At 36.1% G+C, this 25,229-nt stretch overlaps 1 protein-coding gene across 1 annotated transcript in view; it reads left to right on the forward strand.

The window, feature by feature from the left end:
* Nucleotides 1-25,229, forward strand: part of NUDCD1 (NudC domain containing 1) — a 61,735-nt gene that overhangs the window by 15,042 nt on the left and 21,464 nt on the right. Inside the window, exons 3-7 of the mRNA XM_005869058.2 lie at nt 10,834-11,019; nt 14,655-14,835; nt 19,424-19,606; nt 20,608-20,809; nt 24,383-24,527. Of these exons, the coding sequence (XP_005869120.1) occupies nt 10,834-11,019; nt 14,655-14,835; nt 19,424-19,606; nt 20,608-20,809; nt 24,383-24,527 (897 nt within the window). The remainder of the gene's footprint in view (nt 1-10,833; nt 11,020-14,654; nt 14,836-19,423; nt 19,607-20,607; nt 20,810-24,382; nt 24,528-25,229) is intronic.

A 25,229-nucleotide genomic window follows, 5' to 3' on the forward strand; every position in this document is an offset into this window, starting at 1 on the left:
CAAGGTACATGCCCTTGACCGGAATCAAACCCGGGACCCTTCAGTCCACAGGCTGACGCTCTATCCACTGAGCCAAACCAGTCAGGGCTAATCTCTCCAGTTTTAAATACCCATATTCCCTTTGCAACTTTTAAAAAATTAGTTTCTTATCTGTTTTTCTAGACATGGTTTGTTTTTTATGTGTCTGTTTTGTTTTTTTCATTAAGTATAAGCACAAAGTGGTATATATTCTTTTTCTTTTTCTTTTTTTTGGAAATAGCAAAGTTTACTTTTGTAATTTCTCTCTCCACTCCTCCCCTCTTCATACCTTCAGAAGATCCACGTCTACCTGCCACACACTGCCTCTCCTATCTCTCTAGTTCTTTCTATATATATAAAAGCCTAAGCAACCTTTATGACCAGACAACCGGCCGGGTGACGTGCACTGACCACCAGGGGGCAGATGCTCAACGCAGGAGCTGCCCCCTGGTGGGCAGTGCACTCCCACAGCCAACCTCCCATGGTCCCTCCCCCAGGCCAGCCCGATTGGAACCGGGTGAGACGGCCCCGTTCGGCTGGGAGGGACCCCACCCGTGCAGAATTCATCCACCGGGCCTCTAGTTCTTTATATAATACTAAATATCAAATTTATGTTGTGTTCTTCAAACCAAAACAGAACAGCTTTTATTGCCCAGCGCATTCATATTACAGTCTGGTAAAAAGAATTTAACAGAACTTACAGATTCAAGCTAGATTGAATGATCTTAGAGGGTATTAAGCATATGAGTTAATCCCCATCAATCTCCAAGTGGTCAGGCATGGAAGAAGCAACAATAGGGAACCTCTGAGCTTTCCTTTCCTCCCGCAGGCCAGGCTGAGCCTGCTCCCTTTCTTTCAGGATCCCCCAGCTGCAGTGCTGTAAAAACATGCACCATGGCCTAAAAGAACTGCTCTGGTACAACTTCTGCAAATAATCTGAAATCATGAATCGTAACTATAAGAGTGTGAAGAATTTCTTGGATTTTGAAAAAAATCACTGGGAACATGATCTTCCCATGTCATGTTCAAATTTTCCGTGAGGTCTCCCTGAATTTACTCTCAGAAATTCCTCTTCTTCCTAGCATGATGTTTTTCTCTTTTCCTGTCCCCTCGGCATTTGGTTCCGGGACAGAAGCACCTACCTGAAGGCAACAGAGGTTCCCATGATCACTAAGCAGAAAGGGGAATAGAAGCAAGAAACAGAGCATGGTCTGATTTCTGCTGTCTGCTGGCCGGTTTATTTTAGAACCTGTACAGGTGATCTTGTGCCTATTTTGAAGCCTGTGTACATGGATAAAATATACAAATTATTCTTGGCATATCAAATTTATAATGCCCTTCTCTCCAACTTTGACTTTCACCACTTTATACAGACTGCACTCTAGTAATACCACACTCTTGCGATTCCTGAGACATGCCTGAAAGCCTGTTGCCTCCAGCCCTTTTCCCAGGTGATTAACTCTTCCTTGGAACATCCTCTCTTAGTTCTGTCAGACTGCTTCCCAGTCTTCACTTAAGTCCCAACTAAACATTTCATCTAGGAAGCTCGCCTTGATAAATCTCTTTGCTCCCCCAAGAACATTTAAACTGTTGGCTCCCAGATCTCCATGAACTATATGAATTTGCTCTGGGCCAGGGGTTAGCAAATTGTTTGTGCATAATGCCAGATAATAAATCTTTTAGGGTTTATGGGCCAAACAGTTTTATGTTACAACTGCTCAATTTTGCTGTAGTAGTGTGAAAACAGCAGTAGACAGTATGTGTAAATGAATGAATGTGGTGCATTCCAATAAAACTTTATTTACCAGAACAGACAATAGATCCAATTTGGCTCATGGACTATAGTTTGTTGGCTGTTCTTCTAGCCTGTGGCTTTTCTTATATTTGTGTAATTCTAGGACTCAGCAGAAGGGTTGCCAGTGTGTTGTTGAATGGATAACAGCTGTTAAGTTTGTTCTTTTTTTCTTTTTTTAAAATTTATTTAATATTTTTATTATCACTTTTAAAAAAAATCTTTATTGTTAAAGTATTTACATAGGTTCTCTTTTTTCCCCCATTAACCTCTTCCAGCCCGCTCCTGTCCTCCTCCATCCTCCCCAGGCTCTCACCACCCCATTGTCTGTGTCCAGGTGTCATGCATATATGCATACAAGTTCATTGGTTGATCTCTTCCTGTTCACCCTCCCCTACCTTCCCTCTGAGGTTCAACAGTCTGTTCATGCTTCTATGACCCTGGGTCTATTTTTGATCATGGTTTATTTGGTTCATTAGATTCTGCATATGAGTGAGATCATGTGATACTTATCTTTCTCTGGTTTATTTCTTGCTCGTTGGAGTTGGCTTTGCATTCTTGATTGGAGCTTCCTCTTATTATCTGGGTAATACTGTATATGAGTCTTTGGTTTATTGAGATAAATCATTTTATTGAATGAGAAATATTTATGTTTCTTAAACAAACATTTATTGAATGCTATTATGTCCTTAGTAGGCACATACACATACAAACTGATAACATGTAACAGTGGAAGTAGGGATAAGATGCAGAAGTAGTATGGAGAAGGAAACGTTTATTAGTATGCTTGGCTGGGAGGAGTGGGGATAAGGTCATGGTTCAGGGCCAAAATCTTGGTTTTATCAGTTCACCCTCTAATAATCTCAATTTGGGATGCTGATTCCAAATTAAATCACAAGATTTAAGACTGGAAATCTGGGATGAAAGTTTAATGATTGCATTTGAAATACTATAGATAAGCAGTGTGGACTGGTTAGGATATTTTTCTTCTATTAAAAAGTTTCCATAGGAAATTAAATATAGCTAACTCTTGAACAACTTGAGTTTTAGGGGTGCCAACTCCCTTGCAGTTGAAAATCCACATATAACTTTTGACTCCCCCAAAATTTGGTTATCTCTTAGTATCTGCCTGGGGTTGGTTCCAGGAAAAATCCACAGATGCTCAAGTACCCAAAATGGCATAGATCAATGCATACAGTTGGCCTTCCACATTTGTAGACTCCAAAGCAGATAAAAAACAATACAGGGATTTATTAAAAAAGTTTCGTGTATAAGTGGACCCATGCAGTGCAAATATATGTTGTTCAAGGGTCAAATTACTGTAGTGTTTTTAAGGGAGCTTATTTGACATGGAATCAGAGTAAAGACTAAGATATCTTTGATTCCTCTTACTGACCTATTCTCTAGCTTCTATGGCAGTGGTTCTCAACCTTCCTAATGCTGCGATCCTTTAATGCAGTTCCTCATGTTGTGGTGACCCCCAACCATAAAATTATTTTCGTTGCTACTTCATAACTGTAATTTTGCTACTGTTATGAATCGTAATGTAAATATCTGATATGCAGGATGTATTTTCATTGTTACAAATTGAACATAATTAAAGCATAGTGATTAATCACAAAAACAATATGTAATTATATCTGTGTTTTCCAGTGGTCTTAGGTGACCCCTGTGAAAGGGTCATTCGACTGCCAAAGGGGTCGCGACCCACAGGTTGAGAACCGCTGCTCTATAATAACTCTTTTAGTTTCTTATGCATTTTAGTGTGTCTTTTAAAGTTAGGGGCTTTTATGTTTTTAAGATTCTGTTATATTTTGTTTGTTTAGGAAGACAAATCTAAAATCTCAAAATTCTCTAAGAATATTGACTTTTATAAGCCTAATTCAGCACAAAGTCTGATATATATATGTATGTATAATATACAAAAATATACATATACATATAATTCACTTGACATTCAAAATCTTTATTGCATGTCTACTTATATATTATGCATTACTGTAGGCATTGGCAATGCTGCAATGTACAAAATAAAGTTCCTTCCAGTTTATTAACTTTCAGTAGAATTTGAAGTGCCTCCTTCCTTCTCTTCCCCGGTTTGAACTTGACATTGAAATAACAACCTCTTTTGGCACATGTTCAAAGCAGTCTACACCTTTCCAAATATATATAGTGTATATTTAAATTTGTTTAGCATCTTGATAAAGTTTATTTTTTTTTTAAGTTTCACTAGTAAACAATAAGGAAACCATAATTTAGAATGGGTGACCTCTAAGAAAGTTTCTACAAGTTGTCTTCTTTCCTAGTTCTTGTTTTCATCCTTGAACTTATGCTCATTTTATTAAATTTATTCTTAAGTATTTTATAGTTTATCTGTTAATAGAATATAGTTTTTTCTATTTTCTAAGTGCTTTCCTATATAATAAAAGCCTAATATGCAAATTGACCGACCGGCAGAACAACCAGTCGCTATGACACACACTGACCACCGGGGGGCAGATGCTCAACACAGGGCCTGCCCCCAGCCCTCAGGCCCCAGGCCAGCCAGGGCATGTGCCAGCGGAGGCCCCCCGATCGCCCTGCCAGTCGCCCAGCAAAGGGAGGTGACTGGCAGTGGCGGCGGGGGGCGGGGCCAGGGAGCGGGCGGCACTAGGCTGGCCAAGGCGGGTGCCAGCTGGGGCCTCCCCATCACCCTGCCAGTCACCCCACAAATTGGCCCTGATCCCCATCCAGGCCTAGGGACCCTACCCGGGCATGAATTTCATGCACCGGGCCTCTAGTTTGTTTTATTATTATTTTATATTCATTCATTTTTATTTTACTTACTCCCATTAAGGTTTTCAGAATATACAATTATATCATCAACCAAAGGAAATGGTTTTATCTCTTCTTTCCAATGTTTATGAAAATGGAAATATCCCCATATCGTTTCATTTTTATCTTATTGCTCTACTAGATAGAACCTCGAGACAATGCAGACTAATAATGGGGAATGCAAGTATCCCTGTTTAGCTCTTGTTTTTAATTGCAGTAGATTTTAAATTCATGTATGAAAATACTGTTGGTTTTGATAAAAACCTTTCATTGTCTTAAGGTTGTTTTCTTCACTTTCTGTTTCTATTTCATATTTTTTATTAAGAATGGTTGCTGCTGAAACCGGTTTGGCTCAGTGGATAGAGTGTCGGCCTGTGGACTGAAGGGTCCCAGGTTCGATTCCGGTCAAGGGCATGTACCTGGGTTGTGGGCACATCCCCAGTAGATGTGCAGGAGGAGGCTGATTGATGTTTCTCTCTCATCGATGTTTCTAACTCTCTATCTCTCTCCCTTCCTCTCTGTGGAAAATCAATAAAATATATTTTTTAAAAAAAAGAATGGTTGCTGAATTTTATCACATGCCTTTCAGCACTCACCTATTAATATTGTATGTTTTTCATGATTTATCAATGTAGTGATTTATAATAAAATTGTTAAATTCCTTTCCTAGAAACCCTTTTTGGTAAGAGTATATTATTTTCTTGATACATTGTTAGATTTCTATTTGTTGACATTTTACTTAGAATATTTGTATTTATTTCACAAGTTATAGTAGTTTTTATTTTATTATTATTATTTTTAATCTACTAGATTTTTTTTAACCCTCATCTGACGATGTTTATTGATTTTAGAGAGAGGAAGGAAAGAGGGGAGAGGGGAGAGGGAGACACACACATTGATTCGTTGCCTCCTGTAAGTACCCTGACCAGGAATCGACCCATGACCATTTTGGTGTGCGGGACAGTGCTTTAACCAACTGAGCCACCCAGCCAAGGCTCAGTTAGATTTTGATTAAAGTTTTGCTGGCTTCCTTAAATGGAGAGTTTTCTGGCACTGGAAAAGTTTAAAACTGAAAAGATCTGTTTTTTGTATTTTATGTATCCTGTTGTCCTTTCCAATGGTAGTTCTTTAATCACATACCCAATTTGTTATTGGTTATTGGTTTATTCATGCTGTGTGTTTCTTGGGTAATTTTGTAATTTTGTTTTGTTTTGCTAGGGAAATCATCCATTTCCTCTTAAGCTTTCAAATTTGTTCCTGTAAAGTTGCATGCATATGATGCTCTTAAAATTGTTGTTTGTTTTTTTTCCTCTCTGTTTTTCCTTAACCAAACTTTAGAAGGTATTATTACTATTTGATGTTTCAAGAACTATGTTTGGGGTTGTTTTAGTCTTTTTTCTGGTTAATTAATTCAGTTTCATCTTTGTTTTTTAAATTGTATTACACATCAGAATCACTGGGAGCAACTGATCAAAAAAAAGCTAACGTCGGATTAACTGTTCCCAAAGATTCTGATTCAGTATGTCAGGGTTGGTCATGGCCTGGGAATCTGCATTTTATACGGCACCTAAGATGGTTTTGCCTTATTTCAGGGACCAGGTTTTGAAAAACGTGCACTTGCGGTGGTACAGAATAATGCCACACTTGTTTCTTCTTATTTTTCTGATGAGCAAAAAAATCCCTATTTGCTCTTTGAAGTTCTGTGTGGGGGGCAGGTGGAGACTATTAACCACTCTCTACACATTGGGTTTTTAATAGCAGAAAACAGTTGTTCTAATATTCATTTTATTGTCTGGTTTTTGTGGGGAGTTTTTTGTTTGTTTGTTTTTTGTTTTTGTGGGGTTTTTTTGTTTTTGTTTTTTTAAGTCAAAGTCACACATGCTCTGTCCCAGAGAGGCTCTTTTCCTGTGCCTGGTGTACAAAGGACCACCTTGTTAAGTCTAGGCAAAACATCATTGTGGTTACAGTGAAGGCTTGTGGGGCTTATGAAAGGAAATTCACCCATTATTTGGACTTCAGATTTTGTCAGGAGCCAGCAGGTGGCGGCATTTCAACACAGATTTATAGAGGCGTTATACTTCTAAGTCAGTTTAATTTGTGGGTTTACAATTTTAGAGAAATGTCAATTGGGAGGAAGAATACTTAGGAAGTAGAAAATGCTTTAGGGAAGCAAAAAAAGTGTGTTTAAAGTTTAGTTTTTATTTCGTTTTATTATGGTATTATGGCTTATTTTAATCACATCATTTTATTATTATTTAGGAAATTCTGTCATAATGTTGTTTTCCATTTACCTGAAAAACTAGTTTCTGCCAATTAGAAGAATGTCATTTTGTGGTGCATCTTTAAATTGTACTTAACGATTCAGGCAAAGTTACTGGATTCCTTTTGTAAGCATGCATTTGTGAGGCTGTGCCTTGGAGTGACAGGTCACAATTTGTTAGTCCAGCTCAAATGTGTGCCAGTATGTTCCTCTCTAGATCTGAATCTCAGCCTATTTTCTATGGATGAGTTTATTAATATGGAGCCATTAACTTTCCTAGTTAAAGAAAAAAATTAAAGGAGTAAGTTCTTGGTACTGTCTGCTTATGTTATGGAGCAACATTACTTAGTTGAACAGCAATTAATTAGAAATACCTTTTCTTGCCGAAACCGGTTTGGCTCAGTGGATAGAGCGTCGGCCTGTGGACTGAGGGGTCCCGGGTTCGATTCCGGTCAAGGGCATGTACCTGGGTTGCGGGCACATCCCCAGTGGGAAATGTGCAGGAGGCAGCTGATCGATGTTTCTCTCTCATCGATGTTTCTAACTCTCTATCTCTCTCCCTTCCTCTCTGTAAAAAATCAATAAAATATATTAAAAAAAAAAAAAGAAATACCTTTTCTTAAAGCCTTAGCACAAAAAAAAGGAGAGGAAGATTTTTTTCAAGTAAAGTTAAAAATTATTAGTGATGAAAGCCTTTCTCCAGAAAAAGATCACTTCCTTTTAAAAGGGCAAAATTTTAAATGTCAGTGTCTAATAATACTAGTAAATGGTACTCTTATTTAATTCTGCTTGTCCATTTTTTTAAACTTGAGTAACCCTTTCTATAAATGTTAGAAAAATGTTTTGTTAGTTCAAAGCTTGTCTCCTTGTAAATGAAATTAAGAGGCCCCTAAACTATTTATATAACATCAGTACTTATTTACTATTTATTTATAGTCATTTATATACAATGTGTAGACATTATAATTTTTGTTATGTTTTATTGACTCAGAAATCTAATAAAAATACTGAATAATATATTAACATGAAGCCCTAACTGATTTGGCTCAGTGGATAGAGCGTTGGCCTGCAGACTGAAGGGTCCCAGGTTCGATTCCAGTCAAGGGCACATACCCAGGTTGCGGGCTCGATCCCCCGTATTGGCCATGTAGGAGGCAGCCTATCAATTATTCTTCTCTCATCATTGATGATTCTATCTCTCCCTCTTCCTTCCTCTCTGAAATCAGTAAAAATATATTTTTAAAAATATATTAACATGAAGAGAAACTGAATATAGTAGTTGTATTCATAGTGGGATTTTGGGGGGTGGAATATTCTATAAATTGCAGTGAGGCCTGAGGTATCATTTGTTTAGAAAAACTTGGGAAGTGGTTCATTTCAAGAAAGTGTGGAATACAGGAAAGAACATTAGCCATTTTTTGAAATTTGCGCTGTCATTTTCTGGGAGACCCAGGCATATTATTTAATCTTTGGAAACAGAGCTCTTTATCTTCTTAAAATGGGGGGATAATAATTTCAACTTCGTCAGGTTTTGTTAATAATTAAATAAGATGGTAAAAAGTCAGAGCATTTATTTAATACAATGCTTTTACATGATAGCCATTCCCTGTTTTATTTATCAATGGAATTTTAATTCTTTTGCAGTTCACCTGTGAAATGTTTCCTCAGAATGATTTTAGTAGCCTTGAACATAGTTACATTACCATTTTTTGTTTAGAAGAAGAAAAAGATCAGGTGGGACCAGGACATTATAGATGCCAATTACATAAAGTGTTATTGTGAGAACACTTCGTAAAACTGTCAGTGGAGGTTATTAAAAAATAATTTAATACTGTAACTTAAGATTTATTAATATATTATAGGAGGAAATTGTTTTTGTGTACAGTCCATTTAAAAATTGCAATGTACCCTTTCAGAAATAGATTTTCAAAATCAGGAATATTCATGTTGCTTTCACTTAAACTATTATTTAAGAGAGAGTCTGTGTGTTTTCTCTTGTATTTTAATTTAATTTGGCTTCACAAATGTGTATTTGACTATCTTAATCATTCTATTGAATATTGCACTAATTTATCTGTTAGACTTCTAGAAATCTCGGTCATGTGTAACCTTGTATTTAAAAGAAAATGACTTAAAATGACCTTAATAATTAGGTAAGAAATGAAGAATAGTGACTTAACTTTAGCCCTCTCTCCTTCCTAATAAGGACTCATTAGGTGAGATGCCAAGAAGGCTGTGTGTGGAGATCACTAGAAAACCTTACTTTGAAAAAACTGTTTTGAACAAGAAGTCTCATTCTATTTTATTAATATCTTTAAATTATGTCTATTACACTTAAATTGCTCAGGGAAATAAAGTCAAGCAGTTAATTGAAGCAAAAAGGAAACTTTCCCCTAACCCCCATTTTCCCCTACCACTAGTCTCAATCCAATCTTATTTTTCTTTCAAATGGTAAACATTATTAACATGCTAGCACATGTCTGTCTACACCTTACTCAGTGCTGTCAAATCAAAACATTTGTTTATTTCAACATATTTTACTGTACGCATTCTGCATCTCTTTTTTCAGTCATTATCTCGGAGATCTTTTTATGTCCGTATGTGAATACTTAACACTTATTTGGATTTATTACTTTTTGCCTCAAAGGAGAATGCACACCCAGGGGAACAGGAGAGTCTCAGTAAAAGGATGTTAGAAAGGACTTATTTTAAGATTGGGCTTGTATTAGGTGACCTGAGGGGAGGATTTGGTCATTCTAAAAACTTTATGCCGCTGTGTTTGTTATTGAAGCATTTAATTCACTGTTATGTAAATCACTGAAATATGAGTACAAAAAGAAGGGAAGGTGCTGTTTCAAAGAAAATTGAATTGTATGCTTTAGAAACAATGGCTAATTAAAAAACTTGAGGCTAGTAAGGATATTTAATATAGTTTATTTAAATCTTATATACACTATCTAAACAGTTCTAGGAGCTGGGAGTGAAATGAATCTACGAGTATGTTTGTCCTGTTGAAAAACTGTTCACTGTAAAATAAAACAACCCAAAATTATTGAGTACAGTGTATGAGAGGAAGTTTATTTTCTGAATTGTAGGCCTTTTTATATATTTTCTTGTAAAACATTTTAATGATGCAATCCATCTAACATGATGACATCATCTAAATTATGAGGACATGGACATAATAAAAATGTGTTGACAAAAGCCTAAGTTAATAGTCTAAATGTGATGTTTTCATACCACAGGCTGATGTCTGTGTTAGGAATTTAGAACATGATGCGGTATTTCTAATTAAAAATGCTGATCATTAACTCTAAACTTAAGAATAAAGACTAGATTACTGCTTTATGTTAGTTATCTACATATTTCTGTGAAACAACTTTCTTTAATGATTTATCATGATCATGTCATTAGGTAGATGTAAGTATTGAATAACTATGCTGTACGCCTATAATATAATTTTGTATGTTAACTATATTTTAATTCAAAAAACCTTAGTGGCTTAAAACAATAAGCATTTGTCGTCTCACTGAAATTAGCGAGGGGCTTAGCTGGTTCTGTCTCAAAGTTTCTCATGGAATTGTAGTTAAGGATGACGTCTGCCAGGACTGCAGTGATCCGAAGGCTTGACTAGGGTTGAAGGATACACTCCCAAGGTGACTCATTCACAGGATGCTTATTGTCAAGAGCTCTCAATTCTTCCCCAGGTGGGCTGATCACGTGCTGTTCGAGAGAGAGCAAGGAGATGCAAAGTCTTTTTGACCTAGTTGGAGAAGTCACATAACCATCATTTCTGCCATATTTTATTAGAAATAAGTCAGTAGTAATCCAAGGGAGGGCAGTTAGATGCCTTCCCTTGAGGAGAGGAACACTGCAGATATTAGTTCTGTGTGTGTATGGACCAAGGAGAGAGGGAGGGATTCATTTATACCTTTGGTCTTCTTTTTAGGACACTGCCTTAGGAAAACCACTAGAGGTATTTCGACTTCCTACAGATTTGACAGCGTACGACAATCGCCTTTGTGCATCTATCCATTTCACATCTTCTACCTGGGTCACCTTGTCAGATGGAACTGGAAGATTATATCTCATTGCAACAGGCGAACGTGGAAATAGTGCTTCTGAAAAATGGGAGGTGAGGTGTGTTTTTTGTTCTTTTATGCAAAAGCTGGGAAGAATATATAAATGGAAAGATCTTAGTGATTTTGAAATAACACTTTTTAGGGATAGTTTGTATGTGACTTCTTGGTTTTTATTATATACTAGAGGCCCGGTGCACGAATTCATGCACAGATGGGGTCCCTCGGCCTGGCCGGCGATTGAGGCCAATCAGGGGGCCCAGCCGGCTGGGGGGGAGGGACTGCGGGAAGTTGGCCTGCCGGCCCCCCCATTGGGGCCCGGTGGGAGGGACCGCAGGAGGTTGGCCAGTTAGGGGGAAGGGGCCCCAGGATGTTGGCTGTGGGAGCACACTAACCACCAGGGGGCAGCTCCTGCATTGAGCGTCTGTCCCCTGGTGGTCAGTGCTTATCATAGCTACTGGTTGACTGGTCGTTCCGGTTGTTTGTTCCTAAAGGTCACTTAGGTTTTTATATATATAGACTAAAAGCCCAGTGTGCAAAATCACGTGGCCCCTCCCACCTGCGCACGCCTCGCTGTGTTCACAACCCCATGCACCCGCGCCAGTCTTTGGTCGTTACCGCGTTAGGGCCACAGGCCTTTTATAATATAGAAATTTTGAATATCTTTTTAATTAAATTATAAAATGTATGTCCTTTACAAAACTGATATGTTAACCATTCCCTGTTTTAATCTGGGGTCAATGCAGTTGTCAAAAATTGCATTTTTTTTCCAGCAAATATTTATTGAGTGTTTTATAGATGTAAAGCAGTATGCTAAACATTGACATTGCCTTCTTCTAAAGAAGAGTTGGCCAAAAAATTACATTAGCATATCTTTTCTCCTGTGCTCATGTTATATTTGCTGATATGTTTATGGGCCTAGCATGTTTCCATTGCACTACTCTGCTAGCTGTCCAGTATGTTTACCAGAGTATTTCCCACTTAGAAATATACATTACAACATAAATATAGGAATGTGACAATCTCTAAGATGCCATTTTAACTTCAGTTTTCTTAACACAGTGTAACTGATTTAAATCTGAGGAGCAGGTAGTATAAGGAATTAATTTCTCTAGAGCCACAGTTTTTGAAAGTGGAAAATATTGACACTGAGTTATACTAAAAAGAGTATTGTGATATTGCAACTGTCTGAATTTCAACAGGTGGCCTTTTGTTGTGGGTAGAAAAAGAGATATGTACTTCATATATTTACATTTTATAAAATATTTTATGAGATGAACAGATGCTTATCAAGGCTTTAATTATTTGAGAAAAATCAAGAAGGTTTTAGAACAAAATGGTTTACTTTTCTTACTAAGTTATACTAAATGGCATGATGCCAAATTGTATTATGTTTTAAAAAAACTAAACAAAACACACAATATATGACTAGAACAATAATATCCTGTTTGCCAGATTGCCTTTGCAGTCAGAGTTTCAAATATTCATTGGACATTGTGACATTTTCTGCTGTGGCCTCCTGTAATAGCTTTTTATTTATTTATTTATTTTTTTTAACAGAGGCAATGTGGTATTATAACACAATTACCTGAAATAGTTGGAAGGAGTTTGGAGAAGGATGGGGAGGAAATATATGAATGAGAATTTATCTGGAATAAAGCTGTATTGATTCTGTTGACTTTGAGCAGGAAGAGAAATGCCTTCAGCTTAAAATAACACTGCATGTTCAGCTAGAAAGGAAATTCATATGGGTTTATAATTCATTTGGTTTCTGCTGTATATATATACCCCTTGGCACATATTTGGCCTTCAAAAATATTTTTTTAATCAATAAAAAATTTGAATCTACTTCCTCTTCAATGTACATTGCTGTAACAAGATGTTTTAGGTCATAGTTTTGACTGGGGATTGGGAGTAGTAAAGAGATGGGACTTGGGCATTACCTGAGTGGGAGGGATACTATGGAATACCGGTCATTTTAAGGGAAACAACTTGGGAGAGTTTTAGGACTTTGGGAGATTTGGTGTAACAGAGAGGAAGCTAAAGGCGGGAGTGGTTGGTGTTGTAGTAGAGCTGATGGTGATGACTGAAGTGTAGAAAGAAATAAGACAGGAACACTGCCTGCTTTCCAGACATGTTGCCTCTAATATTACAGGGTGCTATATATCAACAATATCACAGTTGAATTGCTGGGCTTGTTCAGAAGATTGGAAACTTCAGTCTGACAATATTTAAAAGTCCAGACATCTACCCCTCTGGTGTCATTCCAATCCCTTTCCTGCATATGAGGAAGAGGAGGAAAGAATAAGCTAGCTACCTGTACCTGGCAAAACTTACTATTTTTTCTTTTTCTTTAATATGCTTTTATTGATTTTTTTTTTTTTTTTTTTTTTTGCGAGAGAGGGAGTTAGTGCAACATCAATGAGAGAAACAGCTATAGGCTGCCTCACACACGCCCCCTACGGGGGATCAAGCCCACAGCCCAGGCATGTGGGAATGGAACAGGTGACCTATCAGAGTGTGGGAAGACACTTAAGCAGCTGAGACACACTGGCCAGGGTAAATTTACTATTTTTCCTTCTCTTCTGTCTCTCCTGTTCCCCCAAACAAAACCAAAATCTAATCAACCAACAAAAATCCTGTCTTTATCCTTTCTGTTTTGAGTATTTGAGTTTGTTGTTGTTTTTCTGCTTATGGAAGACTTATAGAATGGATACCAAATTCTCCTATTTGAATAATATGGACACAGTTGCTCAATAGGGAAATTGACATTAAAGCACACTTTTCTTTGTAAGGCTTTCAAGTAGAAGCAGACATGAGGGCATTCCAGATATAGGTTTAAAAAATAAAAAAGGAGCTGATTTTTGTTTCTTAGGTATTTTTTCAACTACTTTTTTCATTTATTTGAAAATTTGTTTAGAAATCAGTCTTAAAAAACTTTTTAGTATTTACTCTAATAAAAATATAGTCTTTTAGATTGTTTATGGTATAAAAAAGAATTCGATAAGATTTTGCATCTTCATATGCTTAGATTTCTTTTTTATAAGCAAATTTAGTATTACATATTAAATATGGTTGAATTATACCTTTTAAATGTAATTGGTTCTTTTGTTTTTGAGAAGTAAGAAAGTTTTAATGATTTGTTTTCCAATGCCTTTGACTTTTTGTAAACTTTCAGAAAACACAGAAAGACAAACCAAAAATAAAAATAGGAATAAAAGTACACATGCACATATACATGCATGCCTGGTATCCAGACACTAAGAGAAAGAAAGCAGAAATAAATCATATATGAGCTAGCGGAAGAGATGGAGGAATAGTAGTGTTAACCTGCTCAAGTCTTCTCTTTTTGTACAGAGCACTGTTTTCACTTGATAATTCATTTCTGGGAGATTGCTTTTAGTTCTTTCTCCTTTAGATGCTGCTTGTATGACCAGTTGTTTTGTTTTTAAGCCAAGAGTGCTGATCCGTTTTCTCTGTTAAACAAAACAAATATATTTTACAAGTTCTTCAAGGAATCCTATTTAAAGTTGCAACCTTTATTTAAAGGCTTTTTAAGATTTTGTGTTCCTTGTAATAAATAGTATCGAGATTAATTGTTGGATTGTCAGAATTCTGTGTATTCCCTCTGCTATCTGCATTCATGTAATATATACACTTTTGTATGTGTCACCTTTCTTTTCTTTTCTAGATTATGTTTAATGAAGAGCTAGGGGATCCTTTTATCATAATTCACAGTATCTCATTGCTGAAAGCTGAAGAACATTCAGTAGCTACCCTGCTTCTTCGAATAGAGAAAGAAGAATTGGACATGAAAGGAAGTGGTTTCTTTGTTTCTTTGGAGTGGGTCACTATCAGTAGGAAAAATAAAGGTAAAACAACATACTCTGACTCTCCATACTGGTTGCCGTAATTTAGTAAGTTTCAAGCGCAAAGCTGTTCCTATAAATGCTGTTTGTGTTTTCTTCGGTATTGGGCTATGATTCTAGTATGTGCCATCCAGTGGAATGAATATCTATAGATAGTTTTTCCTTATAAAAAAATAATAATGTGCTTCCCCAGTCAATTATGCTTTTTTTATATAAAAGGAGACGTTGTTACATAATTTTTGAAGAATTTAAAGTGTATATTTTTAATATATACAAGAATATATGTGTACATGTACACATATACACATGTGCAAAAATTTATATTTACAGGATGAGACAAAAGTAGGTTTATGGTTCATATGGGAAAATAATACAATAATTAATAAATAATACAAGAATAAATTTTCATGTATTCATAACTGTAAACCTACTTTTACCTCACTCTGAATATAAAACTAAATGTAAATTATAAATCACAGTATAATTGAAATATAAATTAAATATAACTGCCTATATGGAATTGAATATCTTTAGTTATTAAATCACAACTATGATTTCTTTTCTATAAAATTGGACATTGCCATTTGTTTCTACCCTCAGGAAAACTCTTATTTTTTCTCATCCAAAGCGCTTTCATGTGTAGGAAAGTCCTCACTTTCAACCTGTTTGTCTGTCTGTCAAACTTCTAACTTGGACATTAAAAATTACTTTTTCTTTTATTAATTAGAATTCCTTTAATGTTGTGGCCTTGCTTTTTGCCAATGTTTCACTCTTACTCACCAAGTGATTTTTTTACTGTAGTTTAGCACTAAGGGAGCTTGTTTCCATGACTCTGTTATTTTTCTCAGTAGTTTTTATTAACCTACTTATTTAACTTATCAGTTTTAAATTATCATTAAATTGATCTCTATAGAAAAAGATTTCTTACCATAGCTTCTAGTTTCCAATCTGATAAAGGTTATTAGCATTTTTTTCTGAGAGAGCTTTTTTATTTTAAAACTAGAGGCCCGATGCATGAAAATTCATGCACTGGAGGGGTGTCCCTCAGCCCGGCCTGCTCATAGTCTGGGAGCCCTCAGGGGCAGGAGGCGACCCAGCCATCAGGGGAAGTTGACGCCCCATCACACCTCTGCTGCTGCCACTGGCGGCAGCGCAAGCCTTGACCGGCCCTGGATACCTGAGCTTCGGGCGGCCCTGGGCAGCCGCCATCCAAGGCTTGCCTGCGCCTCGGGCGTCAGCTGGGCAGCCACCATCTGAGGCTTACCTGCACCTCAGGCTGGCCCTAGGCTGCTGGGCAGCCAACATCCGAGGCTTGCCTGTGCCTAGGGCATTGGCTGGGCAGCTACCATCTGAGGCTTACCTGTGCCTCGGGCCGGCCCCGGGCAGCTGGGGGGCTGAGGGCGGGTCTGGCCACACTGTGCGCCTGCTGCCCCCGGCTGGGCTGAAAGGACTGTGGGACTCCAGCAGGGCTGAGGGGACTGGGCGCTGCCATCTTGTGGCTATGGGTGCCGCCATCTTTGTGATGGTCAATTTGCATATTCTGTCTTTATTAAGTAGGATGAACTACATGTATATATGGATATATATGTGCATATACGTACATGGGCATGTGTGTGTGTGTGTATCTATAGTAATAAAAGTGTAATATGCTAAGTGGACTGGACATCCTACCGGACAATCTTCTGGACGCAGCTGGGGCTGCGAGGGAAGCCCAGGTCCCAGGTGCTAGAGGGAAACCGGTGCCAGCAGCCGGGGGGAAGGAAGGCCTACTCTTGCACGAATTTCGTGCATCGGGCCTCTAGTATATATATATAATCAGAATAGTTTATAAGTAAGCTAAATACATTTACTAGATTTTTTTGATAAGTATTTGATATAATTTGTTTTTCTACCCCCCAGTGTTGTAGTTTCATCTCTGGAGGAGCACAGTGTCTTAAAACTTTAGATTAGGTGTTGGAAAATGTTTTCTATAAATGGCTAGAATTCAGTGGTTCTCAACCTTCCTAATGCCGTGACCCTTTAATACAGTTCCTGATGTTGTGGTGACTCCCAACCATAAAATTATTTTCGTTGCTACTTCATAACTGTAATTTTGCTACTGTTGTGAATCGTAATGTAAATATCTGATATGCAGGATGTATTTTCAGGGGTCGCGACCCACAGGTTGAGAATCGCTGGGCTAGATGGTAACCATATGATGTGTGTCACATGGTACAAAAGCAGCCAGACAATACATGAATGAGTGTAGTTGTATTCCAATAATACTTTATTTATGGGTATTGACATTTGGATTTTATGTGATTTTTACATGTACTTAAATAGTATTCTCTTGATTTTTTTTTAACCATTTAAAAATAGAAAATTTATTCTTTGAAAATATTTGTTGTGGAAATATATAGGCTGTGCAAATCCCTGCTTTAGATAATAAAAGCTTTATTTTTTAATTAAGTTGCTTAACATTCTACTGGAGAAATCCTCATGCATGTCCCTTTTTTTCTTTAAGACACTTGGTTCTATGACAACCTCAGCTCAGTCCACAGGAATTTTTATCAGAATGCCTCAGAGCACATGGCTCTATCTCTGTCACCTCTTTTCCCTTCGTCTTTTTTTCATGCCTCAACTAGATAGATATATTTAGACTTACCTTTCTTTTTTTCTCCCCAAAACTAGTTTTAATTATTGTTATGATAGAAACATTCTTTCTGTGGTTTACTTTATATTTTTGTTGTTGTTGTTATCTCTCACCGGAGGATATTTTCTCCATTGATTTTTAAAGAGAGTGGAAGTGAGGAGGACAGGCAGAAACATTGATGTGTCTACACATCGATTGGTTGCCTCCCACATGCCGGAGATCGAGGCTGCAACCGATGTACCTGCCCTTGACCAGAATCGAACCTGGGACCCTTTAGTCCACAGGACGATGCTCCAACCACTGAGCCAAACTGGTTAGGGCAGTAGTTGGCAAACTGGCTCCTTGAGTGTGGCTCTTCCACAAAATACCACTTGCGCACGCGCACGTACAGTGAGATTGAAACTTCGTGGCCCATGCCAGGGGGCCAAAGAGCCGCATGTGGCTCGCGAGCCGCGGTTTGCCGACCACTGGGCTAGGGCTATTTTATTTTTCTTTGATAATGTCGCATTCCTTTTTTCCTCCTATTACTAATGTAATTGTGCTAGTTTTCACTTTATTTTTAAGTGAATATAACAGAACAGTGTTTTTCTAAGCTGTGGGAGTGGAACATTTAATGAATTACATTTTGTGGTCAAGTTGGTTTTAAAATGTGGGCATACTGTATCCCCATTACACATTAAGCATATTAAAGTTTCTAAACATTTTGAGTAAAAAAGAAAATTTAATTTTAATCTAGACTTTCCCTACTTATTTAACCATGGATTTCACTTACCTATTATTTTCTGTCCTATACATGGTAAGATATACAGTGTCTAACTTTGAGTCTTTAAAGGCATATAGGACTCTTTGCCCTGCATGTACCTGTGTAGAAAAAATAAGAGTTTTTAATTCATGAAATGAAATGAAAAGCTTATTCTTAAATATGCATGCAATAAATGTGTGAATGTAGATGAAGGTTTAGAGCAAAAACAATAATTGATATTTTAGAATAAATTCTATTATGTATAAGTCAGATGACATTGAGTTACAATTTTGACTGTTCAGTGTGAAGCTTAAAAGTAGAACCCACTTTAATAGAGTAACAGTATAAGTAAAGTTATGGACTCAACTAAAATGTTTGGGTTCTTTTAAAAGCAAAAATAACGTATTTTCATAGGAGAATAAATTTAGTTAATTTACCAGACACTTTAGAATACAGTTATTTATATCTTAAAAATTCTAAGTACAATTTTTTATGTTTGATTATTATAGGCATATAAATATATACATATCTGGGTGTACATAAAAATCATTTCTACCTTAAACATATTTTATTTTAATAAAACCCCTTATCAGTAGGTAGAATGGGCAGAAAAATAGTCCACACCACACTTTTTCCCTTATCCTCAACTTGTGGCTCTTTTCAGAAGTTGCCTATCATACACTTGCTAGGAAAGTAGACAGGAAAGTCAAGGAAAAGGTGGATCCTTCAGAGGATTTTTAGATAATAAAAATTTTGGGTATTTTGGGTAAGTCAGTCACTTTCATGATCTGGAGCACTGCTGTCCTATAGAAATTTCTGCAAGACGGACATGTTTTATACATGTGCCATTCAGTGTGATAGCGGCTGTGTGGCGGTTGAGCACTTGAAATGAGGCTAGTATGATTAAGGAAATGAATTTCCCATTTTACTTAATTTTAATTAAATGGCCACTTGTGATCAGTAGCTACCACATTGGATAGCACAATTTAGAACAATTTTTATTAAATCCAATATATTAAATTTGGATTTATTTACAGAATATTAGGTGGTCAATATTTTTTATCCTTATCTATAAAGACACTAAATAGAATGCCTTTTAATAGTACATTTAAAATATTTAGTTTGAATTGAAATTAACATACATATTTTCAAAATATTTTTGTAATATAGTTTTTTATTTGTAATTTTTGTTCAGAAAATACATAATATTCTTTCAGATAATAAAAAATATGAAATTACTAAGCGTGATATTCTCCGTGGAAAGTCAGTGCCCCATTATGCTGCGATTGAGCCTGATGGGAATGGTCTAATGATCGTCTCCTACAAGTCCTTCACATTCGTTCCAGTTGGTCAAGATGTTGAAGAAAAGAAGGATGAAGACATGTCAGATAAAATCAAAGGTAATTTTACTTTTCATCTTCATACAGTTCATGTGTATTTATATGTATATATATGTTTGTCTAGTTTATCTGCCCTTATAGGTTTTACCAGGTCAAGATAGTGCTTATTTCTTTTTTATTTTCTTTTATATTTCCCAGAACAATCTTTGTAAAATATACCACCTAAATAGTGGAAACTAGTTTAATTTAATAATTTTATAATTACCAAAAATGTTTATATATATATTAGCTTATGTGATTAGATGTTTAATAAAAACTTGGCAAAAGAATAAACAATGCCTATTTCTTGGCATTTGAGAAGCTGGCATATTAGCATTAAGGATATTAATTTTTTATAGTAAGCTCAACTCTGTTTATTTTAAGTGCATACCTTTTCTACTAAACTGAAAGGAAGTTCCTTGAAGGTATAATCACTGATTGTTTTCTGTGGAGACTGAGACTGTATTCAAAAGATATATAAATACATCAAAAGATCAATATAAAAATATCCCCTCTATAAACATCACTGTTCATATTTCTGATGTTTATAGCCAGAGAATATCGTAGTTTTTAATAGAGATTTTCACAATATTTAAGAGAAGGACTGGGAAGCAAGGAGAGAGGAATGGACTGTCAGTATTTTATGAATACTTAGGTAAACCTGGAAGAGGAAAATGACAAGTGCAATTGCTCTAACTGAAAATTCCTCAGAGATCTCTGTATGTTTGGTTATAATTACTTTTTTTGTGAGATCACTAGAAAATATGCTGTTTCTTTTAGATAGGTGTTCTTTTGTATCTCCTAATCTCTAATTTTATATGTTCTGTTATCTAACTTTCTAGTTACATAACTAGAGGCCCGATGCACGAAATTTGTTCAAGGGCCTTGGCCCCGGCCCCCGCCCACCACTGCCGCCTCTGTCTCGCCTCCCGCCTGCTGTGGCTTTGTCCGGAAGGAAGGAGGTCCAGTCTGATTAGCATATTACACTTTTATTATTATAGATGCATTTTTTCCCCCAATAGAGCCTCTGTATTACTGGCAACAGACTGAAGAGGATCTGACTGTCACAATACGGCTTCCAGAAGAGAGTACTAAGGAGGACATTCAAGTACAGTTTTTGCCTGATCATGTTAACATTGTGCTGAAGGGTCAGAGGTTTTTGGAAGGAAAGCTCTATTCATCTGTTGATCATGAAAGCAGTACATGGATAATTAAAGAAAATAGGTATTTTTATATATTTTATTTATGTATTTTTTAATGTTTTCTTTTTTTATTAAATTTATTGGGGTGACATTGGTCAACATGAACATATAGGTTTCAGGTGTAGATTTCTATGTTACAAGATCTGTTTACCCACCGTGTGCCCACTATCCAAAGTCAAATGTTCTCCCATCACCATATATTAGGACCCCCTTTATTTTATTTATATTTAAATTTTTATTTTTTATTATTTTACATTTTATTCTTTCCACAGTAGTTAGCTTAGAAGGGAATACTATAATTGGTCTGTCTCTATTGCTGAGTATTTTTAAGGCAGATTAAAATTGGAATTACTATGTCAACATAATTGAAGATACTAGTTATAGTTATTGCTTACATTACACAGTAGTGCTTTTCATTACCAGCTTTGGATACAATAATACTAATAGTAACAACAACAATAATAGGTAAAAATAGTTATTTTAATTTGTACTTTTTAATGGAAATAATTTTTCTATCACCTTAACTTTGTTGACTAGATAATACATTCCCATTCTTTAAAATTTAAGTTCTATAAAAGGATATAGAGTAATAAGTCTCCCTCCAATCCGGGCCCTCCAGTCATCCATCTCTAACTCCTCACAACACAATATTAGTTTACTTTTATACATATTTAAGCAGCATATATACTATTTTTTTTTTTAACAAAAAAGTTTTCAACACATACTATAACCAGTTATATAGCTTGCTTTTGTTGACTTTAATGATAAATCTTGGAGAGCTTTTCATAAAGAATGCATAATTTTTTTATTCTATTTTATGGCTTCATATGCTACTCTGTGCATAATTGTTTAGGTGACAGCTGTGTGTGCACAGGGTACAGGGAACTTTCTGGAAGGTTCACTATCTTCCTTGGGTTATACAGGTGTATGCATTTGTCAAACTCATTGAATTCTACACTTGAAACCTGGGAATTTAGCCTATAAATTGTACCTCCATAAATGGAGTATTAAGAGGTAAATAAACATTAAGGGTCTTATAAAACTACTAGAGGCCCGATGCACGAAATTCGTGTAAGAGTAGGCCTTCCGGCCTTCCTTCCCCCGGCCGCCGGCAGGCACCCAGGACCCGGGCTTCCTTCACAGCCCCAGCTTCATCCAGAAGGTTGTCTGGAAGGACATCTGGTCTAATTAGCATATTACGCTTTTATTATAATCTTCTACCTTCACTACTATGCCTCTTTACAAATCTATTGTCCCAGGTACTTCGTGCCCCAGTCATTTGGATTAATAAAATTACTCTTTTTATTTATCAGGTCCTAGTAATTCTTGAATTCAGTGATGGATTAATAAGTAGTATTAGAAACTTAATTTTTTAAATGGTCAAATTTGATCTGAAGTGGGTGTCAGTTAGATATTTTACCCTAATATATCATTCTTGATTAGTACTATATAACCCAAGTGAATCTTTGGTGTGAGTCTAAATCCTGGGAGTGTAAAAAAAAAATAGATAATATCTAGTTTAAATTTTTTTTAACCTTTAAAGCAGATATCCTGAATTCATTTTATTAATGGAGAAATTTGAAGACTTGGTTACACTTTTTAATATATTTTCAAAAACTCAGGTTATCTGATTCTTTTTAAAAATGTTTTATACTTCCACATATTCTGTTTAAACGTGCTTTGTGTATGTGGGTGAGGTATTTGAGGGTAGCATTAGAACATGGCAAACCAAGTAGAACATATTGTTAAACATGTCGTTAAACAGTCACCCACCAAAGGTCTATGAGAATAGCTGGACCTCGTGCAGCCCATGCAGATTGTTTCAAGCATTTAATACGTGACCACAGTCCAGTATTGTTTCCCATGGAGTCTGACTTGCTAGGTTACTATTTTATGTTAGAAAAGGTAATTACAGTGATGTGGAGGTGGGATCGGTTTAAAAGCACACAATTTTCTGTAGTTGATTAAATTATCTGTATCTCATTTTCAAATAATGCTCCTTCTCACGTTGTAAGAATAACTAGTCTACAGTTTATTATGCATGGGGTTTTATGTTCCTTTTGGCTTGAATGGCAGGATTTGATACTAGTATTAAAATGTAGACATGCAGTTGTGCCAATTTCGTGATGGATCAGAATTTTTTTACAACTGAGATTATATGAACTCTAACTTCTTTAGGTAGCAACTGACTAAGAACAGTATTTATACATTCTGGCCACTGGGTAAAGTTCTTTAGTAGTTGTTTACATATATTTTATAATAGTATGTACTTTATTTGGTTGTGGTAAGCATTAAAGGAATCAAAACATGTGAAGTGCTTAAGATAGCACCTGGAATATGGTAAACACCTGGTCAGTATAAGCTATTGTCATTTTTATTATATTATTATCTTTATCATCATCATCAAGATTAGCTTCCTCTTTAGAAAATATAACTAAACCTGGGCATTATTGTTTGTGGTGGTAATTTTAATGCTAATGACAGGAATTCATATTACATAAGATATTTTGTATAATCTCTTTAAGTAGTTTCAGGAAATTTTAAAGTGCTGTAGTTAATTCATGAGGTAGTGATAACAGCCTTGAAAAAGAATAGTTGACAAGTTGCATGTTCTATTTGATAATTATGATAATAGTTATTATGTTCTTTCAATTGTTTGCTTGCAGTTGTGTTCCAGGGCGTGGGTTAATGTGGCACACGTGTACCAAAGGTGGCACATGGAAAGGCTACTCCCACCCTACTTTCCTCTGTATCACAGCAGCGGCTGCTCCCAAAGCAGCTTACTTGGATTGCCCTTCCTATTCAAGGGGCACATGGCAACTTCCTATCCTCCTGAGTCCACTGTTGGCCTGACTCAGCTCTCTCTCCCTTTACTGCTGCATCAGACCTTAATCTCAGGATTCCTCGATAGGCCCTTTTTAGTACATTTGGAATTTGTGTTTAATGGCTTAAATGTACAGAATTAGACTTTTAGTTGATAGAGACCATATTAACTTTGTTCCTGTTTTACCAAAGTTATTATTTTTCTAAATCCTACATTTCTTTTCAATTCTTTAAAATCTGAATTTTGAGAAATAACTTTTGTATTGATTTAACTTGCCTGATCTTTAGGTGAATAATTATATATTATGGCTACTAGTTTGTGAAATAAAGTTAATTGGTTCCACACACACAGAGGTACCTTTAGTTATAAGCCCTTTCCAGTTAACTTTATGTACCCACCCCCACCATTGCCCAATGAAATATCTTTGATGTGTGCTACTTGCATTTCTGTTACTTAAGTTTGGTAACATACCACACAGCTGGACTACAACAATACTTTCTGGATTGCCTTACTCTTTCCAACTACTCCTCTCATCAAGCCATTTGATACACCATTTCCAATGGTACTTTCTTATTTGTTTATTACATCTAAATTACCTATCCTTAAATTACAGATTTTTCATAAGCAGAACTAAAATGAACACAGTATTTGGTAAAACATCTTCTGGACACTAGAGCGGTAATTTCTATGGAAGATTCTTCTCTTGGTATTAGTTGTATAATTTGCATAGTTGCTTTAATATAATATTACTTTTCTCATTTAAACTTCTAGCTTGGAGATTTCCTTGATTAAGAAGAATGAAGGACTGACGTGGCCAGAGCTAGTAGTTGGTGATAAGCAAGGGGAATTTATAAGAGACTCAGCCCAATGTGCTGCAATAGCTGAACGTTTGATGCATTTGACCTCTGAACAACTGGTAAGCAATTACAATAGTATTTTCACTTTCTAAGGATCAGAGAGATGAGGGTATGTCAGGTTTTCAAACATTATTTTGCTTTTCTAAGGTAAAGGATACAGATTAAGTATTGCTGACTGGTGTTTGAATATGGCTTAAAATTCCAATTTCCATTCCTTGCACTATTTGAATACATATATATGGGGGGGAGGGCATGCTGTGTAGGGTAGAGGAGCATGTATGTATGTATCTCTCTACATATACACACACAAAAATGCACGCACTTAATGACAGAAATATGTTCTGAGAAATGCCATGTTAAGCGATTTCATATTGTGTTTAATGGCTTAAATGTACAAACATCATAGAGTGCACTTACACAAACCTAGATGGTATAGCCTATTGCTCCTAGGCTACCAACCTTTACAACATGTCACTGTACAAATCAACACGAGATTAAATCAAGATAATGATGCAGTCGTGATGCAGTAAGCACCAGATGTATGAGGCTGCTGCTGGTGTAACATGGCATGCTGTTTTATAGCAAACTTTTTATAAGTAGGAAGAGTACAGTCTAAAATAATTAAAAGTATAGTATAGTAAACTTGTAAATTAGTAACATAGTTTATTCCCGTTATCAAGTACTGTACATAACTGTATGTTTTATATACCATTTTGTTTATCTTAAATTTATCTTTATTGTTGAAAATGTTACAGATTCCC

This window comes from Myotis brandtii, unplaced genomic scaffold, assembly GCF_000412655.1.
Source record: "Myotis brandtii unplaced genomic scaffold, ASM41265v1 scaffold285, whole genome shotgun sequence".
Lineage (NCBI taxonomy): Eukaryota > Metazoa > Chordata > Mammalia > Chiroptera > Vespertilionidae > Myotis > Myotis brandtii.